Source organism: Ornithorhynchus anatinus, chromosome 4 (assembly GCF_004115215.2).
Source record: "Ornithorhynchus anatinus isolate Pmale09 chromosome 4, mOrnAna1.pri.v4, whole genome shotgun sequence".
NCBI classification, from domain to species: domain Eukaryota; kingdom Metazoa; phylum Chordata; class Mammalia; order Monotremata; family Ornithorhynchidae; genus Ornithorhynchus; species Ornithorhynchus anatinus.
Window position 1 is genome coordinate 81,809,088 of NC_041731.1, and position 23,975 is coordinate 81,833,062.

At 45.4% G+C, this 23,975-nt stretch overlaps 1 protein-coding gene across 3 annotated transcripts; it reads right to left on the minus strand.

Moving 5' to 3' along the window:
* Positions 1 to 4,390: 4,390 nt before the first annotated feature.
* DDX59 (DEAD-box helicase 59) lies at positions 4,391 to 23,275 on the minus strand. 3 transcript variants are annotated; one of them, XM_029063963.2, is made up of 9 exons: positions 23,205 to 23,275; positions 18,887 to 19,710; positions 17,668 to 17,835; positions 17,272 to 17,361; positions 16,325 to 16,576; positions 15,602 to 15,754; positions 12,091 to 12,219; positions 7,549 to 7,628; positions 4,559 to 4,756 (listed from the first exon to the last, which is right to left on the minus strand). In XM_029063963.2, exons 2-8 carry the CDS (start codon positions 19,697 to 19,699, stop codon positions 7,554 to 7,556), a joined length of 1,680 nt encoding a protein of 559 aa, XP_028919796.1. In that variant the 5' UTR covers positions 19,700 to 19,710; positions 23,205 to 23,275; the 3' UTR covers positions 4,559 to 4,756; positions 7,549 to 7,553. The 3 variants fall into 3 exon arrangements, with proteins under 3 accessions (XP_028919794.1, XP_028919795.1, XP_028919796.1); XM_029063961.2 differs by lacking the exon at positions 7,549 to 7,628 and having other exon boundaries at positions 4,391 to 4,756; positions 23,205 to 23,273; XM_029063962.1 differs by lacking the exons at positions 7,549 to 7,628; positions 23,205 to 23,275 and adding an exon at positions 21,358 to 21,398 and having other exon boundaries at positions 4,391 to 4,756.
* Between the last annotated feature and the right edge of the window lie 700 nt (positions 23,276 to 23,975).

The window sequence follows — 23,975 nt, forward strand, 5'->3', positions numbered from 1 at the left end:
GTATGTGTCAAGCACTGTATAAAGCACTGAGGAAGATGCAAGATAATCAGTTCAGACACAGTCCCTGTCCCACATGGGACTCACAGACAATAGATAATAAATAGCTATTTAATCTTTATATTATGCCAAGGAAACTGAGGCCCAGAAAAGTTCTGAGTTACCCATGGTTATCCAGCTGGCAAGTGGCAGAGACAGGATTAGAACCCAGGGCCTCTGGCTTCCAGGCCCACCCATGCTCTTCCCCTAAGCCACAACATATCCCTGGGGTGGCTATATTGCAGGATGATCATAACTTGGAGTATGCCTAGTATTTATCGACAACAGGCTTTGGCACCCGACCCTGACCGAAGAAACGCAGAGTACGCTCGGCTAACCGGAGGAATTTGTTGAGCTTCCGACATGACTTCCAGGAAACTTGCCTGGTTGTGTTAGAGCTGGGTGTGCCCTGACTGGTCTACTGGAGAAGCAGCATGGCTCAGTGGAAAGAGCCTGGGCTCGGGAGTCAGAGGGCATGGATTCAAATCCTGGATCTGCCACTTGTCAGCTAGGTGACTGTGGGCAAGTCACTTGACTTCTCTGGGCCTCAGTTCCCTCATCTGTAAAATGGGGATTAACTGGGAGCCTCAAGTGGGACAACCTGATTACTACCCCAGCTCTTAGAACAGTGCTCTGTACATAGTAAACGCTTAACAAATGCCAACATTATTATTATTATTTCCATCACCAATGGGGAAAAGCAGGGTAGCAGATTTGGTCCTGTTCAGTTTTCCTATGTAGCCACGTCAGAGAATGTGTTGGGCCAGGCTGGTGATGACGGTCGAGAAAGAAGCAGCATTTCTTAAGAAGAAACTCTAGAGTTAATTTATTCATTCATTCATTCATTCAATCGTATTTATTGAGTGCTTACTGTGTGCAGAGCACTGCACTAAGTGCTTGGAAAGTACAATTCAGCAACAAATAGAGGCAATCCCTGCCCAACAATAGGCTTACAGTCTAGAAGGGGGGACACAGGCATCAAAGCAAGTAAGCAGGCATCATTAGCATCAATATAAATAGAATTATAGATATATACACATCATTGATAAATAGAATAATAAATATGTACATATAAACACAATTGCTGTGGGGCAGGGAGGGGGGTATTGCAGAGGGAGCGAGTCGGGGAGATGGGGAGGGGAGGAGGAGCGGAGAAAAAGGGGGGCTCAGTCTGGGAAGGCCTCCTGGAGGAGGGGAGCTCTCAGTAGGGCTTTGAAGGGGGGACGTGTGCTAGTTTGGCAGATTTGAGGAGGAAGGGCATTCCAGGCCAGAGGTAGGACGTGGGCCAGGGGTCGACGGACGGACAGGCGAGAAGGAGGCACCGTGAGGAGATTAGCGGCGGCAGAAGTGCGGAGTGTGAGGGCTGGGCTGGAGAAGGAGAAAAGGGAGGTGAGGTAGGAGGGGGCAAGGTGATGGACAGCTTTGAAGCCAAGAGTGAGGAATTTTTGCTTCATACAAAGGTTGATAGGCAACCACTGGAGATTAAGGAGACAAAAGGGAGAACCGTGACAGCCCCTGCAAAAAGCCCATTGTTTCAACGGAAGACAGCATGTGCCTGTGTGCGTGCACAACTGGAGTGAGCAACAGTTCATACATTCAATCGTATTTATTGAGCGCTTACCGTGCGCAGAGCACTGTACCAAGCACTTGGGAGAGTACAATATAACAATAAGCAGACACCGTCCCTGCCCACGACTTCATCGACAGAAGCGTCATCTCGATCGTACTGTCACCCGGCAACCTTCCCAAGCCGTAGTGGGGAAGGTAAATTCCGACTGGGTTTATCACATAGATCGAGCCCAGACCGAACCACACAGGCAACACAGATGGAGCTCACTGTACCATCTGCAGATTATGTTTCTGAGTAGTAATATAATTGCTCATGCAGACATGCCCACAGGGTACAACAGAACCATATATTGGCCAGTTTCCCTAGCTCGTGAGAACGTATCGTGCCTGTTGAGAGATGACAGGTTTTTGAATTCTTTTAGTATTTTATACGTACACATATATACATATATAATGAAATAAACTGAATTCTGAAATTGTCAAAACATAGGGGAGAGAAGACTCTAAAGAGCAGTAAATTATTTTCAGAGATGCTGAAAGGTGTTCTCTAAGGAATGGGCGAGCTTTGTGAGCAATACTAGCACAGTGAAAAACAAAACATGGAATGGATGGAGAGGTAGTGGGTTTGAAAGGCTGAGACAATAGTCCTCGCCTAAGATGGCCACTGGTTATTCCTTTCGATTTTAAGAAGATGCAGACGCTAACCGTCAGATTGACCCAAAATTAATAGAACACTCTTTCTAGCTAATCACAGCAGAAGGAAATGTGATTATGTTGAGGAGTATCATTTGTTTACGGTGGTGTAATTAAGTACAGGCTCTCCCTGAACAGTCTGAAGGCATTTAAAAGCTGTTTCACACTTAGGCATTTCGGCCCTCGGGAATTCACAGAATTTTCATACACGCTGAACAACGTACTCCTTATTTATTCACCAGTCCATCCTTCCATTCTTCCTCCTATCTGTAAATTATTTTCATTCTGTCTCCCATTTTACATAAGCTCCTCGGATCACGTCTTTGATGTCTGTTGAAATCAAAGTAGTATATTTACGTAAGTGCTGTGGGGCTGGGTTACCAAAGTGCTTAAGAGGTATACAGCCAAGCGCAGAGTTGAAACAGCAGGGGGTTGGGGCAAATCGGGAAAATGAGGGCTTAATTTGAGAAGGCCTCATGGAGATTCATTCATTCAATCGTATTTATTGAGCGCTTACTGCGTGCGGAGCACTGTACTAAATGCTTGGAAAGTACAATTTGGCAACAGATAGAGACAATCCCTACCCAACAATGGACTCACAGTCTAGGGTGGGATTTAGGAGAGCTTTGAGGTGGGAAGTGTTGGAATGTAGGGTAGGCGCGGGGTGGACGGACGGATGGACGGTCAGATCGGGGAGAGGCAGTGAGGCGGGGGCCAACTGCCGCTGCTCTCTCTCCTCGCCACCCACCCATTGGGCTTACTGGTCCTCCTCCCTCTCTCCTGTTTGCAGAAAGTTTTCCCCCCACCTATTTGTAGTCCCCTCAGCTCGGTCTCGGAGTTGGGCAGATTTGCCATCCACTTTTGTTCATGGAGAAGAAACGTGACCTAGTGGAAAGAGAGCAGGCCTGGGTTCTGCCAATTGTCTGTTGGGTGACCTTGTAAAAGTCCCTTCACTTCTCTGTGCCTCAGTTCTCTCCCCCTCTGGACTGTACCTTGTGGGCAGGAATGTGTCTATTGTTGTATTGTACTCTCCCAAGCATTTACTACACTGCTTTGCACACAATAAGTGCTCAATAAATAAGGTTAAACTGAATCGAAATGATTGATGGGGGAGGTGGTTCCAGGCCTGAGGGAGGATGTGGACAAGGGCTTCCGGTTCCAGGCCTGAGGGAGGATGTGGACAAGGGCTTCTCATAAAATTCAGTCTTAAATCCATTATTCTCCTAAAGCCTCCAAATAGTGGAATTATCAGCAGGGGCCTAGCCATTCATTCAATCGTATTTATTGAGTGCTTACTGAGGGTGGAGCACTGTACTAAGCGCTTGGGAAAGTACAATACAGTAATAAAGAGAGACAATCCCTGCCCAAAATGAGCTCACAGTTTAGAGTTCCCACTTGAGTCCTGAGAAACGGTATTTCACCAGAACCTAGAATCCCCAACCCCACACATCAGGATTGTCTCTATTGCCGAATTGTACTTTCCAAGCGCTCAGAACAGTGCTCTGCACACCGTAAACGCTCATTAAATACAATGAACTAACATCCCACCTCCACATTAATTTGGGATCTGCAGAGTAACACGGTCCCCTTGGGGAGTTGTACAGACAGGAACATCGGCAGCAGTAACGACGGCACACCTGCCAAGAACCACTGGGTTGCGGGAAGGCTGTGATGACGGTTGGTTTAGGGACAGCCCTGCTGAAGCCGGGCGAAGCCTGAAATCGGTCCCTTTAGCGGGGCTGCAATACAACTCCTCACGATTTTCTCCTTGTCCTCTTTGTGCTGTTTATTCCCTGGTTTCGCTCGATCATGTTATTTCCATCTTTGTCGTTCCGTTGCCAGTTTTCTGTCTCCTCCGGACTTCCAGGCCGGGAGCCTGTGAGGACCAGGGACGTGACAACCTCGTACCTTTCTCCCAAGCTCAGTGCAGGACATGGCGATGAACGATACCCATTTCCCCTTACTCTATTTGATAAGAACATATTAAGCTACTAATAATAGGCAGGGATTTCAAATGCTAACTGCATAAGTGACCCAGTCATAGGAATGAGTTTGACCTGCTGGTGCTCAACTCTTTTCCAATTGCAAAATATATCTTACAGATGTGTTTATTTAATTGTGTTATAATAGTAACGTAGCATCCTTTCATTAACAGTACAACGGAAATTTTATTCAAAATAGCGCCACGTAATAATCAATTTTGTGAATTACTCTTGTCATGTTTTCTAATAATATCCATTAGATTATCCCCAGTTACAAATGTGTTCTGAATCTGTTTAATTCTCTGCTGTTCTTTTCTCTTCTGGTCATGAAGATAGGGGGAGTTCAGTAACTGGGGAGGAAGAATGGATCCTGTTGGTTTCACTCTCTTTACAACATCCCAGAAAAGCTTCTTTGTGTTGTTATTGATGAAAGTAATGGCAGTTCCATTATGACCCAATCTCCCAGCTCTTCCAACCTGGAAAAGAAATTAGGAATATCTTTTGAGAGAAACCACTTTAAATTTTAATCTATATTACTAATATTCAAGGTAAAATTTTATTTTCCATTGCAAATTGGTTAAAAGTGACTCTTGAAAGGACCATCATTAAAACACAAACAATTTGGTTAAATGGAGGGCTGGCTTTAACTGCTACAGCATTTAAAAATCTTTAATCTTAGATAACGGGGCACTTCACTTCTAAATGCTGGCATTTTACACTTAGAGCACATGGAATAAGGGTTCAGCAGGGTAACCCACTAAATTGGACTATGATCACCAACACAGCGATGTCTGTTCTCATTAAACTACGTGTTAATATATTTTAAGGACTTATTTGCCTAGATATCTTCAACTTAAAACCATTTATCATTATAAGCTTATTTTTGAGTAGTTGAGACTTCAAAAACAAGGGGGCCAAAGGAAAAAAAACCAACCGCTCTCTGAATTTTATAACAAAGGTCTACAAAGAACCAAGTTGTTGCTTCAAATACCTATAGCACCTATATTGATGAAATACCTAAGTGCTTAATAAATATTATTACTACTACCAAAAATAAAAAGTTAAACATGCTTGATTTTCAGCTCATTTCTGATCCTTAATTACAAAACGTATAGGTTGACATACACACACACACACGACAGAGCTCCAGATAGATTCAAACTATTTATGAGCCTGAAAATATTTTTTGCTGGATGCACCAATCTGGCTTACTGTCAGCGTATTAATACAGCTGGAGAGCACCAAATACTCTAAAGAAATTCAGAATTTAGGGCCGTATTTTTACTAAATTCTCTTTTTACCTTTGACTTAGATTCTTTAGGACTGGTTTGATTTTTTTCTAGGCTTGGTCCTCTCCATAGCCACAGGGCTAGCTAACTGCCTAATATCAGCTGTGGCATTTCCAGCAAGCCAGTCACCAGAGGAACCTTAAAAGAGTGTCCGGTTCCTTTAGCGGTGATGTAACACGACTCTTTTGGTTCTTGCATTAAGGGAATCTTTCGAGGCTGGGTGGCCGGTCCAGACCCCACCGCTGAAAAGAGGAGCCGGTCTCCAGAGGTCTGACCCCACTTGGCTAGGTGCTAAAGTCAGGCACCTATAAATAGACAAGTCCTTCTGCAGGGCTCATCTGGGACCAGAGGAGCCGGAGAATGGGGCTGCTTGTTCGTCCCTTCGGCAGAGTTCCAGCGAACAGATGCGAGGTGGCAGGGCAGCCAGCCAACACACGTCTCTCCGGTTAGTAGCCGAGGCCAAATTCAATTTCCAGAGCCACTGGAAGGGCCAGTGGGCTGCCCATCTGTCCCTGAGGGACTCCTCCCGTATTCCCCCTTCCCTCAGTCTGTAAACTCATAGTGGGCAAGGAATGTGTCTGCTTATTAATAATTGAGATATTTGTTAAGAGTTTACTACGTGCCAGCCACTTTACTAAGCGCCAGGGTGGATACAAGCAGATCGGGTTGGATACGGTCCCTGTCGCATGTGGGGCTCACAGTCTCAATTCCCATTTAACAGATGAGGTAACTGAGGCCCAGAGAAGTGAAGTGATTTGCTTAAGGTCACAACAGCAGAGAAGGGGCAGAGCCGGGATTAGCACCCATGACCAAATAGGTATATGCAAAATAAGCAAATGTTTAACTCCCTCCTCAACCACCCTGTCCCCCTGCCACCCCCCACCTCTTGCCCCTAATGACCTAGCCTCATACTTTATTGATGCAATTGACACCATCAGGCATGATCGCCCTAAAATCTCCCCCACTCCTCTTGAGACCCTCTCTCTCTTCCCGCCCCTTGTTCAACTTTCCCATCTTTCCCAGAAGTCTCCCAAGAGGAGATCTCCCACCTCCTCTCAAAATCTGTCCTCTCCTCCTGTGCCTCCAACCTTACCCCTCCACACCGCATCACAATAATTGCCTTCCCCGTCTTTCCCCTCCCTCCACGAGCCATCAACCATCCACTTTCCAATGGCTTCTTCCCCACTGCTTTCAAACACGCCCATGTATCCCCTATCCTAACAACTCCCTCCCTTGATCCCACGACTTCCCCTATTTAACGCTCCATCTCCCTCCTACCACGCCTCTAAATTCCTTGAGTTGTCTACACTGCTGTCTCTACTTCCTCTCCTCCAAATCTCTCTTTGAGCCCCATCCACCTGGCTTCCACCTCCTTCTCTCCACAGATGTGTCAAAACGCCGAGGACCAGTCCCTTCTCCTGAAAACTACTATCCAGGCTTGGCTTCACTGACACTGCCCTTTCCTGGTTCTCTTCCTACATTTCTGGCTGATCCTCAGTTTCTTTTGCAGGCTCCTCCTCTGCCTCCCATCCACTAGTTGTGGGAGAACCCCAAGGCTCAGCTCTGGGCCCCCTTCTATTCTCCACCTACATCGACTCCCTTGGAGAACTCATTCACTCCCACAACTTCAACTACCACCTCTATGCAGATGATTCCCAAATCCACCTCTCCAGCCCTGACCTCCTTCCTCTGCAGTCTCGCATTTCCTCCTCCCTTCAGGACAACTCTACTTGGATGGCTACCGACACCTCAGACTTAATATGTTCAAAACAGAACTCCTTGTCCTCCCCTCGTCTTTTCCATCACTCTAAACAACACCATTATCCTCCGTGTCTCTTTAGCCCCATAACCTTGGCATTACCTTCAAGTCATCTGTCATCAAATCCTGCTTGTTCTACCTGAACAACATCACTAAAATCCATTCTTCCCTCTCCTTCCCAACTGCCACTACACTAATCCAAGCATTTGTCCTTCCCCACCTTGATTACTCATCAGCTTCTTCTCTGACCTCTCTCCCCACTCCAGTCCTCGACTCCACTCCACTGGCCGGATCATTTTTCTAAAAAAAAAAAAACCATTCAGTCCACGTCTCTCCACTCCTCAAGAACCTCCAGTGGTTGCCCAACCATTGCTCATCCTCCTTGGTATCAGATACTCCTTACCATTGGCTTTAGAGCACTCAATCTGCTTGCCCCTTCTATCTCACCTCACTGATTTCCTACAGCGGGCCAGCCCAAATGCTTCGCTTCTCTAATGCCAACCTCCTCACTGTACCTCAGTTTCATTTATCTTGCCACCAATTCTTACCCACTTTTTCCCTCTGACCTGGTACTCTTTCCTCCTTCATGTAGAAGAGACGACCACTCTCTCCACTTTCACGGTCTTATTAAAATCACCTCTCCTCCAAGAGATCTTCCCTGACTAAACCCTCATTTCCCCTAGTCCCTCTCACTTCTGCATTACTAATACATTTGAATCAGTACCCTTTAAGGACTTGCTATTCGCCCCACTCTCAGCCCAACAACACTTATGTACTTATCCATAATTGATTTTAATGTCTGCCTCTCCCCTCCCCTTGCTCCCTGTGGACAGGGAACATGTCTACCAACTCTCTTGTCTTGGACTCTCCCAAGTGCTTAGAAGAGTGATTTCATTATCAATCAGCGGTATTTACTGAATGCTTACCGTGTGCAGAGTACTGTACTGCTCACATTAAGCACTCAATAAATACCAATGATTGATAATGGAACCAGTCACTATAAATTTGAAAGTTTGATAACTGAAGAGGTAGTGGCATTTAAAACAAAAAACAAGCCGAAGAATGCTAAAAAATATGCTGAAAATTTGGAGGGGAAAAATTGGTTTAGGAATTAGCAACACTTAATTCTACCAATGAATTAAATAATAATAATGATGGTATTTGTAAAGCGCTTACTATGCGCTGAGGGGGATACAAAGTGATCAGTTTGTCCCACGTGGGGCTCACAGTCTTAATCCCCATTTTACAGGTGAGGTAACTGAGGCACAGAGAAGTTAAGTGACTTGCCCAAAGTCACAGAGCTGACAAGCATTGGAGTCGGTATTAGAACCCATGACCTCTGACTCCCAAGACCGGGCTCCTTCCGCTGAGCCACACTGCTTCTCTTAGATGAATATGAATTCATTTCTCTCAAATGAATATGGTTAGCTTAGAAGGGGATGAGTAAAATCTAAATATGACCCAGGGAGTCTCTGACAAAGGGAAATAAAGAACAGTGATGCAAACGGGCTCATAAAGTAAGAGAAACATGACATCAAGTAATCAGGTTGATCAAGCCTATTGGATAAAGTCTGACACTGTCAGGAGACCTGAGTTCTAATCCTAGCTCTGCCATTCGACTGCTTGCTATGCGACCATGGGCACGTCACTAAACTTCCCTGGATTTAGTTTCCTCATCTGTAAAATGGGAATAATACAGACTGGAGAAGCAGCATGGCATAGTGGATAGAGCACGGGCCTGGGAGTCAGAAGGTCATGGGTTCTAATCCCGGCTCTGCCACATATCTCTTGTGTGGCTTTGGGCAGGTCACTTCACTTCTCTGTGCCTCAGTCACCTCATCTGTGAAATGGGGATTAAGACTATGAGCCCTACTCAGGACAGGGACTGTGTCCAACTCGATTTACTTGTATCCATCCCAGCGCTAAATAAAGAGCCTGGCACATAAGCGCTTAACAAATACCATTATTATTATTATTGTTATTATTATTATATAGCCTCCCTGCCTCTTGGAAGGTGAGCCCTCTGTGGGCCTGGGGCTCTCTGATCTGGCAGCATCTAGACATTTAACTCCCTCCTCCGGTCCCCTGGCCGCCCCCATCCCTTGCCTCCAATGACCTGGCCACCTACTTCAACAAAATTAACAGGATCAGGTACGATCTTCCACAAATCTCCAGTCAATCCCTCCCCTCTCCTGCCCCTTCTTCAACTCTCCCATCTTTTCCAGAAGTATCTCTAGAGGATATCTCCTGCTTTCTCTCAAAATCCAACCCCTCCACCTGCGCATCCGACCCCATTCCTTCACACCTCATCAAAACACTTGCATTCTCCCTTTTTCCCTAACTCCACTTCAATTGTTTACTATCTGATGGCTTCTTCCCCACTGATTTTAAATATGCCCGTTTCTCCATTTTAAAAAACCCCCTCCCTTGACCTCATGGCTCCTTCCAATTATAGCCTCATCTTCCTCCTCTCCAAACTCCTTGAGTGTGCTGTCTATACCCGCTGCCTCAAACTCCCCTCCTCTAATTCTTTGACCCACTCCAATCTGGCTTCCATCCCCTTCACTCCACAGAATCTACCCTCTCAAAGATCACCAATGATCTCTTTCTTGCCAAATCCCATGGGCTCTAATCCATCCCAATCCTCCTCGACCTCTGCTGCCTCTGACTGACACTGTGCTCTCCTGGTTCTCCTATCTCTCTGGCTGCTCATTTTCGGTCTCTTTCACAGGCTCCTCCTCTGCCTCCCATCCCCTAACTATGGGTGTCCCTCAAAGTTCAGTTCTGGGTCCCCTCTTTTCTCCAACTACACCCACTCTCTTGGAAAACTCATTCATTCACATGGCTTCAACTACCACCTCTATGCCGATGACACTCAAATCTACATCTCCAGTCTTGCATTTCCTCCTGCCTTCAAGACATCTCTACTTGGATGTCCAAGTCACCTCAAACTTAATATGGCTAAACATCATCCTAACAAAACCCTGCCCTCCCATTCACTTTCCCATCACTGTTGACGGCACCACCATCCTTCCTGTAACACAAACCCATAACCTTGGCATTATCATCTTTTGTTCAACGCATGAATTCAAGTCAACACTAAATCCTGTCAGTTCTACCTTCACAAGATCGCTAAAATCTGCCCCTTCCTCTCCATCCAAACTGCTACTACATTATTGCAAGCACTTATCTCATCTCGCCTTGATTATTGTTAGCAGCCTCCTTGCTGAACTCCCTGCCTCCGGTCTCTCCCCACTGCAGTTCTTACTCCATTCTGCTGCCTATCATTTTCCTTCAGAAAGGTTCAGACCCTGTTTCCCTGCTTCTCATGAAACTCCAGTGGTTGCCCATCCACCTCTGCAAAAAGAAACCCCTCAGCATTGGCTTTAAAGCACTTAACCACCTTGCCCCCTAATACCTCATCTCACTACTCTCCTACCACAACCCGACACGTACACTTCATTCTCTAATACTAACCTTCTCATTGTACCTCGAATCGTCTATCTCACCGACGACTTCTCGCCAACATCCTAGCTCTGGCCTGGAATGCCCTCCCATCTCATATCAGTCAGATAATTGCTCTCCCAACTTCAAAACCTTATTGAAGGCACATCTCCTCCAAGAAGACTTCCCTAAGTCCTCTTCTCTTCTTCTCCCACTCCCTTCTGTGTCGCCCTGTCTTGCTCCCTTTATTCATCCTCCCTCCCATCCCCAAGGTACATTTGTATGTATGGCACATTTGTATGTATCTGAATATATTGCTAATTTATTTATTTACGTATATTAATGTCCATCTCCCCATCTAGACTACAAGCTCATTGTGGGCACGGAATGTGTCTGTTGTTATAGACTACTCCCCCAAGAGCTTAGTACAGTGCTTTGCACACTGTAATCGTTCAATAAATACGACTCAATGAACTGAATTATTAGCCCCCACTACTTAGCACAATAAGCACTGAATACATATTATAATACTAAAAAACTCCAAAAATAACTACAATAATTTTATAAGGGAAGCATCTGCTTTAAGGGCTGCAGAGATAGATTGAAGACAGAAATGGCTACTTTGGCATATGATTAAGAGAACAGCACTACAAGCTTATTCAGATACTAAGCTTCTCAAGTGTAGGAAAAACGTTTTCTACTTGTTTTATGTTTCCAAGAACCTCCACCTCACACACTGCTCTGCACACAGAGGGTGCTCAATAAATCCTGCTGATAATGATAATGGATGATACATGTTGATACCTAAGAACTACACGATTTGAGCAAAAAGAATGTGAAAGCAGAAGAGTAGAGGCCCTGTCTTAGAGGTCTGTAACAGAGATGAGGGAAGGAAAACATCAGTTAACTAGATGTGAGTCAACCAAGACTGAAAGCTATAGACTGTAAACGCATTGTGGGCAGGGAATGTGTCTACCGACTCTGTTATACTGTACTCTCTCAAGCACTTAGTACAATTAGACTGTTAGCCCGTCAAAGGGCAGGGACTGTCTCTATCTATTACCGATTTGTACTTTCCAAGCGCTTAGTACAGTGCTCTGCACATAGTAAGTGCTCAATAAATACTACTGAATGAATGAATACAGTGCTCCATAAACATCATTGATTGATAAGAACTTATTTTCCCCTGGATGGAAAATGCATTGATTAGACAGCAAAAGGAAAATGGAGAAGGGTGAGAAAACAAGAACATAACTTAAAAAAGGATGCATAAATGAAGACAATTCTCACAAACATCTAGGATGTCCAATCATTCTACCTGGTGCACGTATTCATCCATACTTGAAGGCATATCAAAATTCACGACCAGTTTCACGTTGACCAAGTCAAGTCCTCGTCCTAGAACTCCAGTGCTCACCACAACTTCATACTCTCCTTGAAACAACCCCTGACAAAAAAGAAATAAATGATGAAATTATGCCTTATATTATTAACACGTGCTGAGTGGCAGCAATGTGTAAGCGCTGGGCAGGACACAGAATCTGACACAATAGGCTGATTATTTCTCTGAATTAAACAAACCCACCTATATGCAAGATATTCCTTTTGGATAGTTTCATAAACACATTTTTATAACCCAAGTATGTTTGTATTATTAGAGATCAAAAGGTATTGGTTATGGATATTTTGATTGGCCAGTTATTTATTTAACATGCTGATAATAATAATAACAATAATAAAAATTTCAGTAAAGGTTCTGAAGGAGTATGGCCTAGTGGAAAAGAGCACCGGCCTGGGCTTTACTCCCGGCTCTGCCACTTGTCTGCTGTATGACCTTACACAAGTCACCTAACTTCTCTGTGCCTCAGTTACTAATCTGCAACACAGGAACTCAATACCTGCTCTGCCTCCTATTTAGACTGTAAGCCCCACCGTGACCTGGTTATCTTGCATCTACTCCAGTGCTTAGTACAGTGCTTGACACTTAGTAAAGGCTTAACAAATGCATTATTACTCTTATTATAATCCTGGGTCTGCCACTTTGGTGACCTCGGGCAAGTCAGTTAACTTCTCTGAATTCAGTTCCCTCATCTGTAAAATGTTGATTAAATACCTGTTCTCTTTCCTCTTTAGACTGTGAACCCCATGTGAGACAGAGACTGTCTGATACGATTATCTTGCATCTACCTGAGTGTTTAGTATAGTGCCTGAGACATAGTAAGCACTTAAATAGCCCAATTATTATTCATTCAATAGTATTTAATAGTATTTATTGAGCGCTTACTATGTGCAGAGCACTGTACTAAGCGCTTGGGATGAACAAGTCGGCAACAGATAGAGACAGTCCCTGCCGTTTGACGGGCTTACAGTCTAATCGGGGGAGACGGACAGACAAGAACGATGGCAATAAACAGAGTCGAGGGGAAGAACATCTCGTAAAAACCGATGGCAACTAAATAGAATCAAGGCGATGTACAATTCATTAACAAAATAAATAGGGTAACGAAAATATATACAGTTGAGCGGACGAGTACAGTGCTGTGGGGATGGGAAGGGAGAGGTGGAGGAGCAGAAGGAAAAGGGGAAAATGAGGCTTTAGCTGCGGAGAGGTAAAGGGGGGATGGCAGAGGGAGTAGAGGGGGAAGAGGAGCTCAGTCTGGGAACGCCTCTTGGAGGAGGTGATTTTTAAGTAGGGTTTTGAAGAGGGAAAGAGAATCAGTTTGGCGGAGGTGAGGAGGGAGGGCGTTCCAGGACCGCGGGAGGACGGGACCCAGGGGTCGACGGCGGGATAGGCGAGACCGAGGGACGGCGAGGAGGTGGGCGGCGGAGGAGCGGAGCGTGCGGGGTGGGCGGTAGAAAGAGAGAAGGGAGGAGAGGTAGGAAGGGGCAAGGTGATGGAGAGCCTCGAAGCCTAGAGTGAGGAGTTTTTGTTTGGAGCGGAGGTCGATAGGCAACCACTGGAGTTGTTTAAGAAGGGGAGTGACATGCCTAGATCGTTTCTGCAGGAAGATGAGCCGGGCAGCGGAGTGAAGAATAGACCGGAGCGGGGCGAGAGAGGAGGAAGGGAGGTCAGAGAGAAGGCTGACACAGTAGTCTAGCCGGGATATAACGAGAGCCCGTAACAGTAAGGTAGCCGTTTGGGTGGAGAGGAAAGGGCGGATCTTGGCGATATTGTAGAGGTGAAACCGGCAGGTCTTGGTAACGGATAGGATGTGTGGGGTGAACGAGAGGGACGAGTCAAGATTACTACTTAGCAAACTGTCCAGTGAAATTTCAACTTAAGTTCAGGCATCAGGGGTGAGAATTATACTTTTTCAACTGCAAAGAACTATTTCCATCTCTTAGCTATACATATATATATATGATATATATAGAAGCAGCGTGGCTCAGTGGAAAGAGCGTGGGCTTTGGAGTCAGGGCTCATGAGTTCGAATCCCAGCTCTGCCACTTGTCGGCTGTGTGACTGTGGGCAAGTCACTTAACTTCTCTGTGCCTCAGTTCCCTCATCTGTAAAATGGGGATTAAGACTGTGAGCCCCACGTGGGACAACCTGATTCCCCTGTGTCTACCCCAGCGCTTAGAACAGTGCTTGGCACATAGTAAGCGCTTAACAAATACCAACATTATTATTATTATTATTATGATATAAAAATCTATATACTTCATAGTTAAAAAGGGTTTTCAACTAAATTGCTCTCTATACATATGTATACATATAGAGAGAGATATACATAGAGATAAATCTAGCTTCTTTGGTAATTAGGTTAAATTGCCAATTTGCGGAGAAGAAAAGAGATATTGAAGATCAGAGAGTTATGGCATTTCCTTTCTATTGAGAAATGCATTTGTAGTACCTTGTAAACCCGAGAACCTCCTCTATGTTTTGCGTGTTATTTATATTATGTATTTTTAATGGTATTTGTTAAGCACTTAGCACGTGCCAGGCACCATACTAAGTGCTTGAGTAGATGCATGATAATTGGGTCGGTCACAGTCCTGTGTCCCACAGGGGAATCACAGTCTTAATCCCCACTTTACAGATGAGGTAACTGAGGCACAAAAGTTAAGCAACTTGCCCAAGATCAGTCAGTCAATTAATCGTATTTATTGAGCATTTACCGTGTGCACGGCGCCGTACTAAGCGCTTCGGAGAGGACAGCACAACCATCTAACAAACACATTGCCCGCCCACAACGAGCTTATGGCCTAGAGGCCTGACAGCTGGGCCCAGACCCCTTCACACACAACAGACAAGTGGGATTACAACCCAGGTCCTCTGATTTCCAGGCCCATGGTCTCTCCACTAGGCCACGCTGCTTACTCTCACCTATCCAGCTGGCAAGAGGTTATACCTTTCTCTCTCTAAACTACCGGTAATTAGGCAATGCTCACCTGAATGGAATGAGCTGATAAAAGTACATTACTGTACTTTCACAGACCAAAGGTGCAAGACTGCAAGAGATTTGTTCTCAAAAACACTCACGCTCCCAGATGTGGTCTCACCATCGGCACTGTCATCTTCAAACTGAAAAACTCGGATGCACCTGAATATCATCTCTAGACATAAATACAGGAGTCTATATACTTCGTAGCCTAATGCTTTGCTTTGAAGACTTATCCCCTTCAAAAAGATTTACATTCTGAGAATGAGATTTGTATCTGGAGTTTAAAATTCAGAAGAACGCCGGGATCAACAATTACTCAATTGTCTTCATTTATCCCTAAGTCTTGGAGCTCAAGATGTAGTTCACAAGAAAACACATTAAAGTATGTAGAAAATAAGACAGACTATATTTAGGAAAAAGGGCTTAATATGTGAAAATACTAACCTGCAATATACTTGTTCTTTCCACTTGGGATTTATCTGAATGTATGGATCTGCTTTGCAATCCCGTGATTTTAGTCACTGCATCACTCAGAAGATCTGCGCCTAATTTGCAGTCCACAAAAACCAACACTGGAGGCTTGAAAAGCTTTTTATCCTGAAAATGAAAACAGCCAGTTAGAACAGTAGTTTAAAATTATTTACTTTTTATGGTACTTGTTAAGCGCTTACTCTGTGTCAAGGACTGTTCTAAGTGCTGGAGCAGACAGATATAAAATGATCAGGTCAAACACTGTCCCTGTCCCCTATGGGGCTCACAGTCTAAGTACAGGCATTAAATCCCCATTTTAAAGTTGACAACACTGAGGCACAGAGAAGTTGAGGGACTTGACAGGTCACACAGCAAACAAGTGCCAGAATTGGGATTAGTACCCAGGTCCACTGACTCCTGGGCCCATGCTTTTATCCATTAGGCCACACTGCTTCTCATAGTCATTTCATTACCCACTGGTAGGAAATGCTTTTAATGTACTAGGACAGCTAGATAAAGGTGTTTCTTGAATGCTGTAGCTTCATTTAACACTTGTAAAAAGAAAATGATTTCTTTTCAAACAAGCATTTCTCTTGCAAGAGCAATCCTTAACGGCTGCCCCAGGTAACGTCTGTTCTGAAAAATTACGAAGGAAATCTTTTGAGATGCCCTATATAACTTATATTGTCTACTCACATTTAAGATCTCAAATAATTTTTTCTTCTTAGATGGTTCTTCTACCCATAAAATGATCTGGCGGACATTGGAGCACGGTTGGTTTTTTTCTCCAACGGTTATTCCTACAGGATTGTGCAGGAGCTGATTTGCCAATTGTTCAATGCCAACTGGAATTGTGGCCGAAACCAATATCGCCTGCCGATCCGCAGGGGTTTTTTCCAAAATATCAAGAACTTGTTGTTGAAAACCCATCTTTAGCATGGTATCGGCCTAAATTGAAGCAAAAATTATGCATTTTATACTTTTCACCTGGTTTTTAGTCACAATACTATAAATTTCTCAAGTGTGATTCTAAAATCTTCAAAATATGGAAGATCTTTCATTTCACCATTCTCAACTAATCCAGCCCTGGGCCCCTGACCACATTACTTAATCACTAGATGCCTTCCTACCTTACCTATTGAAGCGGAAAACAATACTTGCCCCTAGCTATGTTGCGAAGAGAAAAATGAGATAATCAGGAAATAAAAGCATCTTACAAATACAAAATAGTAATATTAACAACAGTGAAGTTACGACACTCACGATAATAACTAATGTTCTGTTCTCCCACTCTAAAAATCCTGGAGGCAGGTGTGAATAAGACCAAAAAAAAAAAAGCAACTGATGAGCAAATTAAAGTACTGTGAGAAGTACTATTTGATCTACCTTTAAATTTTGCATAATGGTAGAATCATTTAATCAAGAGATGAAGGAGAACTCACAGACTTTGTCCTTAATGGACTGGGGCGTTGTGACATTCTTGGTCATCTCTGAAAATTTAGTTGCAACGGGCATCAAAAGAAAAACTAACAGACTCTTGAAATAATTCTCAGATCAATGCATTTCCTAAAAAAGACAAGTCCTAAATTTTCATCTTTTAAAATCCTAACCTGACAACTATATATCTCTCAGCAACGACTTACCTCATCGACTACTACAATCTTTATACCCTGGAGGTCAACGGCATTTTGTTTGATAATTTCCAAGATTCTTCCAGGAGTGGCGAGGATAACCTTAGAGAGAACAAAAGCAAATCAAAAGAGCATACTCCTAGGAAAAAAAAAAACAAATGAAAAAGTCTGGTTCTGACAGACTTTCAACATCTGATTAATTAAATCACTAACTTTCCGAGCACTTCAGTCACATCCCAAAGAAGTTATACGTAAAAGACAAATCAGCCTTGCCTTTGGAGATGGTTCCAAGACTTTGAAAGTGCAAAACTGTCTCCAAAATGTTCCCCTGCTCCCCCTGACTCAACCAGTGTCTTAGTAGGGATCCATGTGACTGCAGTGACCAGCACTTTCCCCAGCAACTCTTACCTTAACCCTTTTTTTCAGGCGGTAGAGCTGTGGAGGCAGCGGCAATCCCCCTACGAGAAGCACTGTTCTCATGTTTGGCAAGCCGCTCATTAGCTCTTTGGCTTGTTTTTCTATCTGAATGGCTAGTTCTCTTGTGGGGGTCAGAATAAGCGCAGATGGAGTCTTGTTCTAAAGGGAAGAGAGAAAAAACCTCTAAAGTATAAACTGTGACTTTTAGATCTACAAATTCAAATTTCTCATCCTTCCAGATACTGCAATTAGAGGTCTCATTCACACAGCACCTTGATCTCATCTGTCTCGCCTTTCTCCCCATTTTGTTCCTACCCTCCCTACTTCTTGGAACTCCCTGCCACTTCATCTCCAAGAGACCACCACTCTCCCCATCTTCAAACACTTACTAAAATCTTACCTCTTCCAGGAAGCCTTCCCTGGCTAAACTTCCATCACTCCACCCTATCCTCCCTCCCTTCTGCATCACCTTTGCATCTAAATTTGCACTACCTAAACACTCTGCTGCTCACTTCAGACCTGCCCCCCCAGGACTCAAGGACACATCCTTATATTCTGTTGCTTCCCCTACCTGTAATAGATCATCTGGCTCCCACCATAAGACTGTAATCTCCTTCAGGGCAGGGATAATGTCTACTTTACTGTAGTCTCCCAAGCGGTTAGTACAGTGCTCTGCATACAGGAAGTGCTCGAGAAATATCACCCATTCATTTTGCTTAATAAGCATCATTTACTCTTTATAAAAAGAAAGGAGGTAGGAACTACTGAAAGTACCACCTGTAGAAGCTTTTGGAATTTACAAGGTAGAATTTAACCAGTTCCAAATCGAAATGCGTTTCTTCTACCCCACGTCTCCATTAATGCTTCTTCAAGACAAAAGCTCAGTTAAGGGAAAAGGATCCTTGCACTGATGGAGACTAAGAGAGAAAAAATATCTGACAGGGAAAAAGATTTTAGCTTCACTCTATACCCACAAAGAAAAATCAATAATCAACAGATCTTTTCTTCAAAATAATCCACTGAATAATTCAGATTTTTTTCACATCATCATAGAAAACACATTTTATGTAAACAGCCAACTTAGAAAGGTCACAAAAAATTCTAAGACAAATTTCCTATCTTTTTCAATGTGATGACTCGTAAATGATTTTCAAGAATCTAGCGTGGGCATGTTCTTCACATCTTCCTGTCAAGCTGACCTTTCAATTACCTCTTCCAGCGCTCGAATGATAACAGGAAGGAGAAAAGCCACAGTTTTTCCTGATCCCGTGTCGGCACTGGCCACAATATCCCTTCCCAGAAGTCCGACAGGAATCATCTGCATCTGAATAGGAGTGGGAACTTCATAGCCCGATTTCTTCAAATTGCAATTTAACGTCTCAGGAAAGCCACAGTGCTCAAATTCTATAATAGGCCTGGACACTCCTTGGCCTTGGACTGAAATTCCCAGCTGGAGCCTGAGATTTTGAATTTGGTCTTCTTGTAGGTTTAAAATAAAGGAGTGCTCTTCATAGACATAGGGGGTATCAAGTGGAGGCTGAGGCTCAGAAATGACAGGTTTCAGTCCCTCTTCTTTGTCTCTAACTTGCAAAAGGTGCTTGGCTTTACACTCCAAGCTACAAACATCCACATCTGTCTTATCACAGATATACTCTCCATAGCGGCCACAGACGACACAGACCGGCTCCCCGGGCTCGGCCCAACGCTGGGTTTTGGAAAAGGATTTTACCGGTTCTTCTGTAAGAGGGCAGTCCTTTCCAGTATTGGGCTTTGGGTCTTTCAAGGATTCGCCGTCCAACTGGCAATCTGGCGCTGGGAAACTGCATAATTCCGTACTCTGGCCTCCTGGTGTACAAACACTGTCTTTTGAGCCTAAAGATTCTTGCACAACGGAGGAAACACTTTGAGCATCTCCATCTTTTTCTAAAGGTAATTTTTCCGACGATGGCTTAATTTTCTTATCTGCACAACTTTTGGCATCATCGGTTTTCCTCTTGACTTTTAGAGATCTTGGAACAAACATTCTTCAATGAACTGTTAAGGAAAATTTAATATTAGAACTACAAAAATAAGATTCTCCCCCCACCACCTCAAGGATTTTGTTTTATGTCAAGGTATGAGCTCATCCTACTGACACAGTCTACAAAGACTCATTCTCGGCCGGTACGGCAATCTCAAAAACAAACAAAAAGTCCTGGATATTTTTTAGGATCCTGAATCTCCTAACCCTCCCGTCTCTGGTAGATGACATGAATCTGAGAATGAGAATTTAGCAAACGTGAATTATCCTCAATCTTAAGGCAATGAACCCTATGTGAGTGTAGCTTAAAATGAACTACATGCCACCAATAGCCTTTCCATCCTATATAATTTAACTATTATTTCACTATTAAGTGATGGAACTTGTAAGTTAAGGGAATCTTGGATGTTCCACATTCCCATGTCTAAGAGGTAGTTTTCCATCTGATTGTACAATGAGATGCTGATCTCATTCTGAAATCATTTCAGAGGTTATCAAGCCATGAAGTAATCTCTTCTCCTGCGGTTATCAAGCCGTGAAGTAATCTCTTCTCCTGGTAAATTTCCAGCCAGGCAGCAAGGTGTTTTAACTACCTTAAATTTAGAAGCAGTGTGGCCTAGTAGAAAGAACATGGGTTTGGCAGTAAAAGACCTAAATTTTAATCCCAGTTCCACTGCCTGCTGTGTGACCCGGGGCGAGTCACTTAACTGGGCTTTTCCTAAGGTTCTGCACAAAGTAAGTGGTCAATAAATACCACTGAATGACTGATGGGGTTGCAACACCTGTTCTCCTTCCTACTTAAGACCTCTAGACAATAAACACACTATGGGAAAGGAACCTGTCTGCTAATTCTGTCGTATTGCCTTTTCCCTAGTGCTTACTACACTGCTCTGCAAATAATAAGCGTTCAAATACCACTGAATGATTGATGAGGAATGGGAGCCCCATGTGGTACAGGGGCTGTGTCCAACCTCATTACCTCCTATCTATCCCAGTGCTTAGGACAGTGCCTGGCACATAGCATTTAACAAATACCACAGTTATTATTCTCTGTGCCTCTGTTTTCTCATCTGTAAAATGGGGATGAAAAACCTGTTCTCCTGCTCCATTAAATCTGTGAACCCCATAAGGGACAGGGGTTGTTTCTGATCGTATTATCTTGGATCTACCCCAACGCTTAACAGATACTATTTATTATTCATTATTATAGTCCCCAGAACGGCACGGCCCCTTCTAGAGCTAAAAAGCTCCAGGGGCAGAATGAAGTGGGCTCAGGCAAAGTTGGGGGAAGCTGATAACTTCCCCTCTGTGGGAGTGTTTACCACTCGGTTACCTTGTCCTTTCTCAAGACTTCAGTACAGTGCTCTCCACACTGTAAGCGCTCAATAAATGCCAATAATCGATTGAGCAAGGGGGCAGCAAGAAGCTGGGCTGCGGGCACTTAGGGCTCTGTGGGCAGAGGAGGGGTCCATCATTCAATCACATTTAATAATGACGGTATTTGTTAAGCGCTTAGAATGTGCGAGGCACTACATACTAAGCACTGGGGTAGATCCAAGCAAATCGGGTTGGACACAGTCCCTGTCCCAGGAGGGGCTCACAGTCTTAATCCCCATTCTGCAGATGAGGTAACTGAGGCCCAGAGAAGTAAAATGACTCACCCAGGGTCACACAGCAGACACGTGGCAGAGCCGGGATTAGAACCCAAGACCTTCTGACTCCCAGGCCCGGGCCCTAACCATTAGACCATGTTGCTTCTGGCATGGTGCTTACTGGGTGCAGAGCGCTGTAACAATAATAATAATAATAATAATAATAATTATGATGGTGGTATTTGTTAAGCTCTTACTATGTGCCAAGCACCATTCTAAGCGCTATGGTAGATACAAAATAATCGGGTTGTCCCATTTGGGGCTCACAGTCTTCATCCCCATTTTACAGATGGGGGAACCGAGGCACAAAGAAGCAGCGTGGCTTAGTGAAGAGAGCCCGGGCTTGGGAGTCAGAGGTCATGGGTTCTAATCCCGCCTCTGCCACTTGTCTGCTGTGTGACCCTGGGCAAGCCACTTCACTTCTCTGCACCTCAGGGACCTCATCTGTCAAATGGGGATGGAGACTGAGAGCCCCACGTGGGACAACCTGATAATAATGATAATAGTGATGATAGTATTTGTTAAGTGCTTACTATGTGCAAAGCACTGTTCCCAGTGCTGGGGGATACAAGGTGAATCAGGCTATACCACATCGGGCTCGCAGTCTTCATCTTAACTTCTTGGTGCCTCAGTTACCTCATCTGTAAAATGGGGATTAAGACTGTGAGCCCCATGTGGGACAACCTGATTCCCCTGTGTCTACCCCAGCGCTTAGAACAGTGCTCGGCACATAGTAAGCGCTTAACAAATACCAACATTATTCATCCCCATTTCACTGAGGCCCAGAGAAGTGAAGTGACTTGCCCAAAGTCACACAGCTGACAAGCGGAGGAGCCGGGTTTAGAACCCATGATCTGACTCCCAAGCCCTGGCTCTTGCCACTGAGCCACGCTGCTTCTCTTGAATCACCCTCCCCCCCAGCGCTCAGAATAGTGCTTGGCACATAGTTAAGTGTTTAACAAATACCAACATGGCCCAAGGTCACAGAGCAGACATGGTGGTCTGACTCCCACTAAGCCGCTGTAATGAGCGCCTGGGATTGGTCTGACTCCCACTAAGCCACTGTACTGAGCACCTGGGATTGGTCTGACTCCACAAAACTGCTGTACTGAGCACCTGGGATTGGTCTGCCTCCCACTAAGTCACTGTACCGAGCGCCTGGGATTGGTCTGCCTCCCACTAAGCCACTGTACTGGGCCCCTGGGATTGGTCTGACTCCCACTAAGCCACTGTACTGAGCACCTGGGCTTGGTCTGCCTCCCACTAAGCCACCGCACTGAGCGCCTGGGCTTGGTCTGTCCCACTAAGCCACTGTACTGAGCGCCTGGGATCGGTCTGCCTCCCACTAAGCCACTGTTCTGAGTGCCTGGGATCGGTCTGCCTCCCACTAAGCCACCGAACTGAGCGCCTGGGATCGGTCTGACTCCCACAAAGCCACTGTACTGAGCGCCTGGGCTTGGTCTGTCCCACTAAGCCACTGTACTGAGCGCCTGGGATCGGTCTGCCTCCCACTAAGCCACTGTTCTGAGCGCCTGGGATCAGTCTGCCTCCCACTAAGCCACTGTACTGAGCGCCTGGGCTTGGTCTGACCCACTAAGCCACTGTACTGAGCGCCTGGGATCGGTCTGCCTCCCACTAAGCCACTGTTCTGAGCGCCTGGGATCGGTCTGCCTCCCACTAAGCCACTGAACTGAGCGCCTAGGAGAGTACAAGTGGATGGTTAAAGAAGGGCAACCCCTGCCCACAGCGGGCTCCCGGGGGGGGGGGGGCTCCCTCTGTCTTTCTGGGTGTCTCTGAGGGTGTCTGCGGGCTGGTGGCGCCCGTCCCGCCGCCCTCCGCCCCGCACCGCCCCGCACCTCAGCTCGCCCACCGCCACAGCGCCTGCCGAGCCGCACTAGGCCGCCCCCCGCCCCCTTCCCGCTCCCGCGCATGCTCAGTCGCGCTGCGAACCCGCCCCAACGCCTCCCTCCCACCTCCCAGAAGCCCATGCGAGCCCGCGGCGGGGAGAGGGGCCCCACCCTAGCGCGCATGCTCAGTCAGGGGGCGGGGCCAACGCCCGTCGTTCCAGGCCCGCAGTTCGGCGGGTGGGGGCCGCCTCCCTCCTGCGCATGCTCGGATCGGCCTCGATCCTCTCTCCGGGTTTTAGCGGGGGCCCGGGGAGATGCTCACTATGCGTCCTCCTGGGGAAGGGGAAAACCCGGCATGGATTTTATTCGGACGGGGTCGGGAAAATCCACTCAATAATAATGTGGGTATTTGTTAATAATGTTGGTATTTGTTAAGCGCTTACTATGTGCAGAACACTGTTCTAAGCACTGGGGGACATACAGGGTAATGAGGTTGTCCCACATGAGGTTCACAGTCTTCATCCCCATTTTTCAGATGAGGTGACTGAGGCCCAGAGAAGTGAAGTGACTTGACCACAGTCACACAGCTGACAAGTGGTAGAGTAAGCGCTTACTATGTGCGGAGCACTGTTCTAAGCGCTGGGGGAGATACAGGGTGATCAGGTTGTCCCACGTGAGGCTCACAGTTTTCGTCCCCATTTTGCAGATGAGGTCACTGAGGTACAGAGAAGTGAAGTGATTGCCCACAGTCACACAGCTAACAAGTGACAGAGCTGGGAT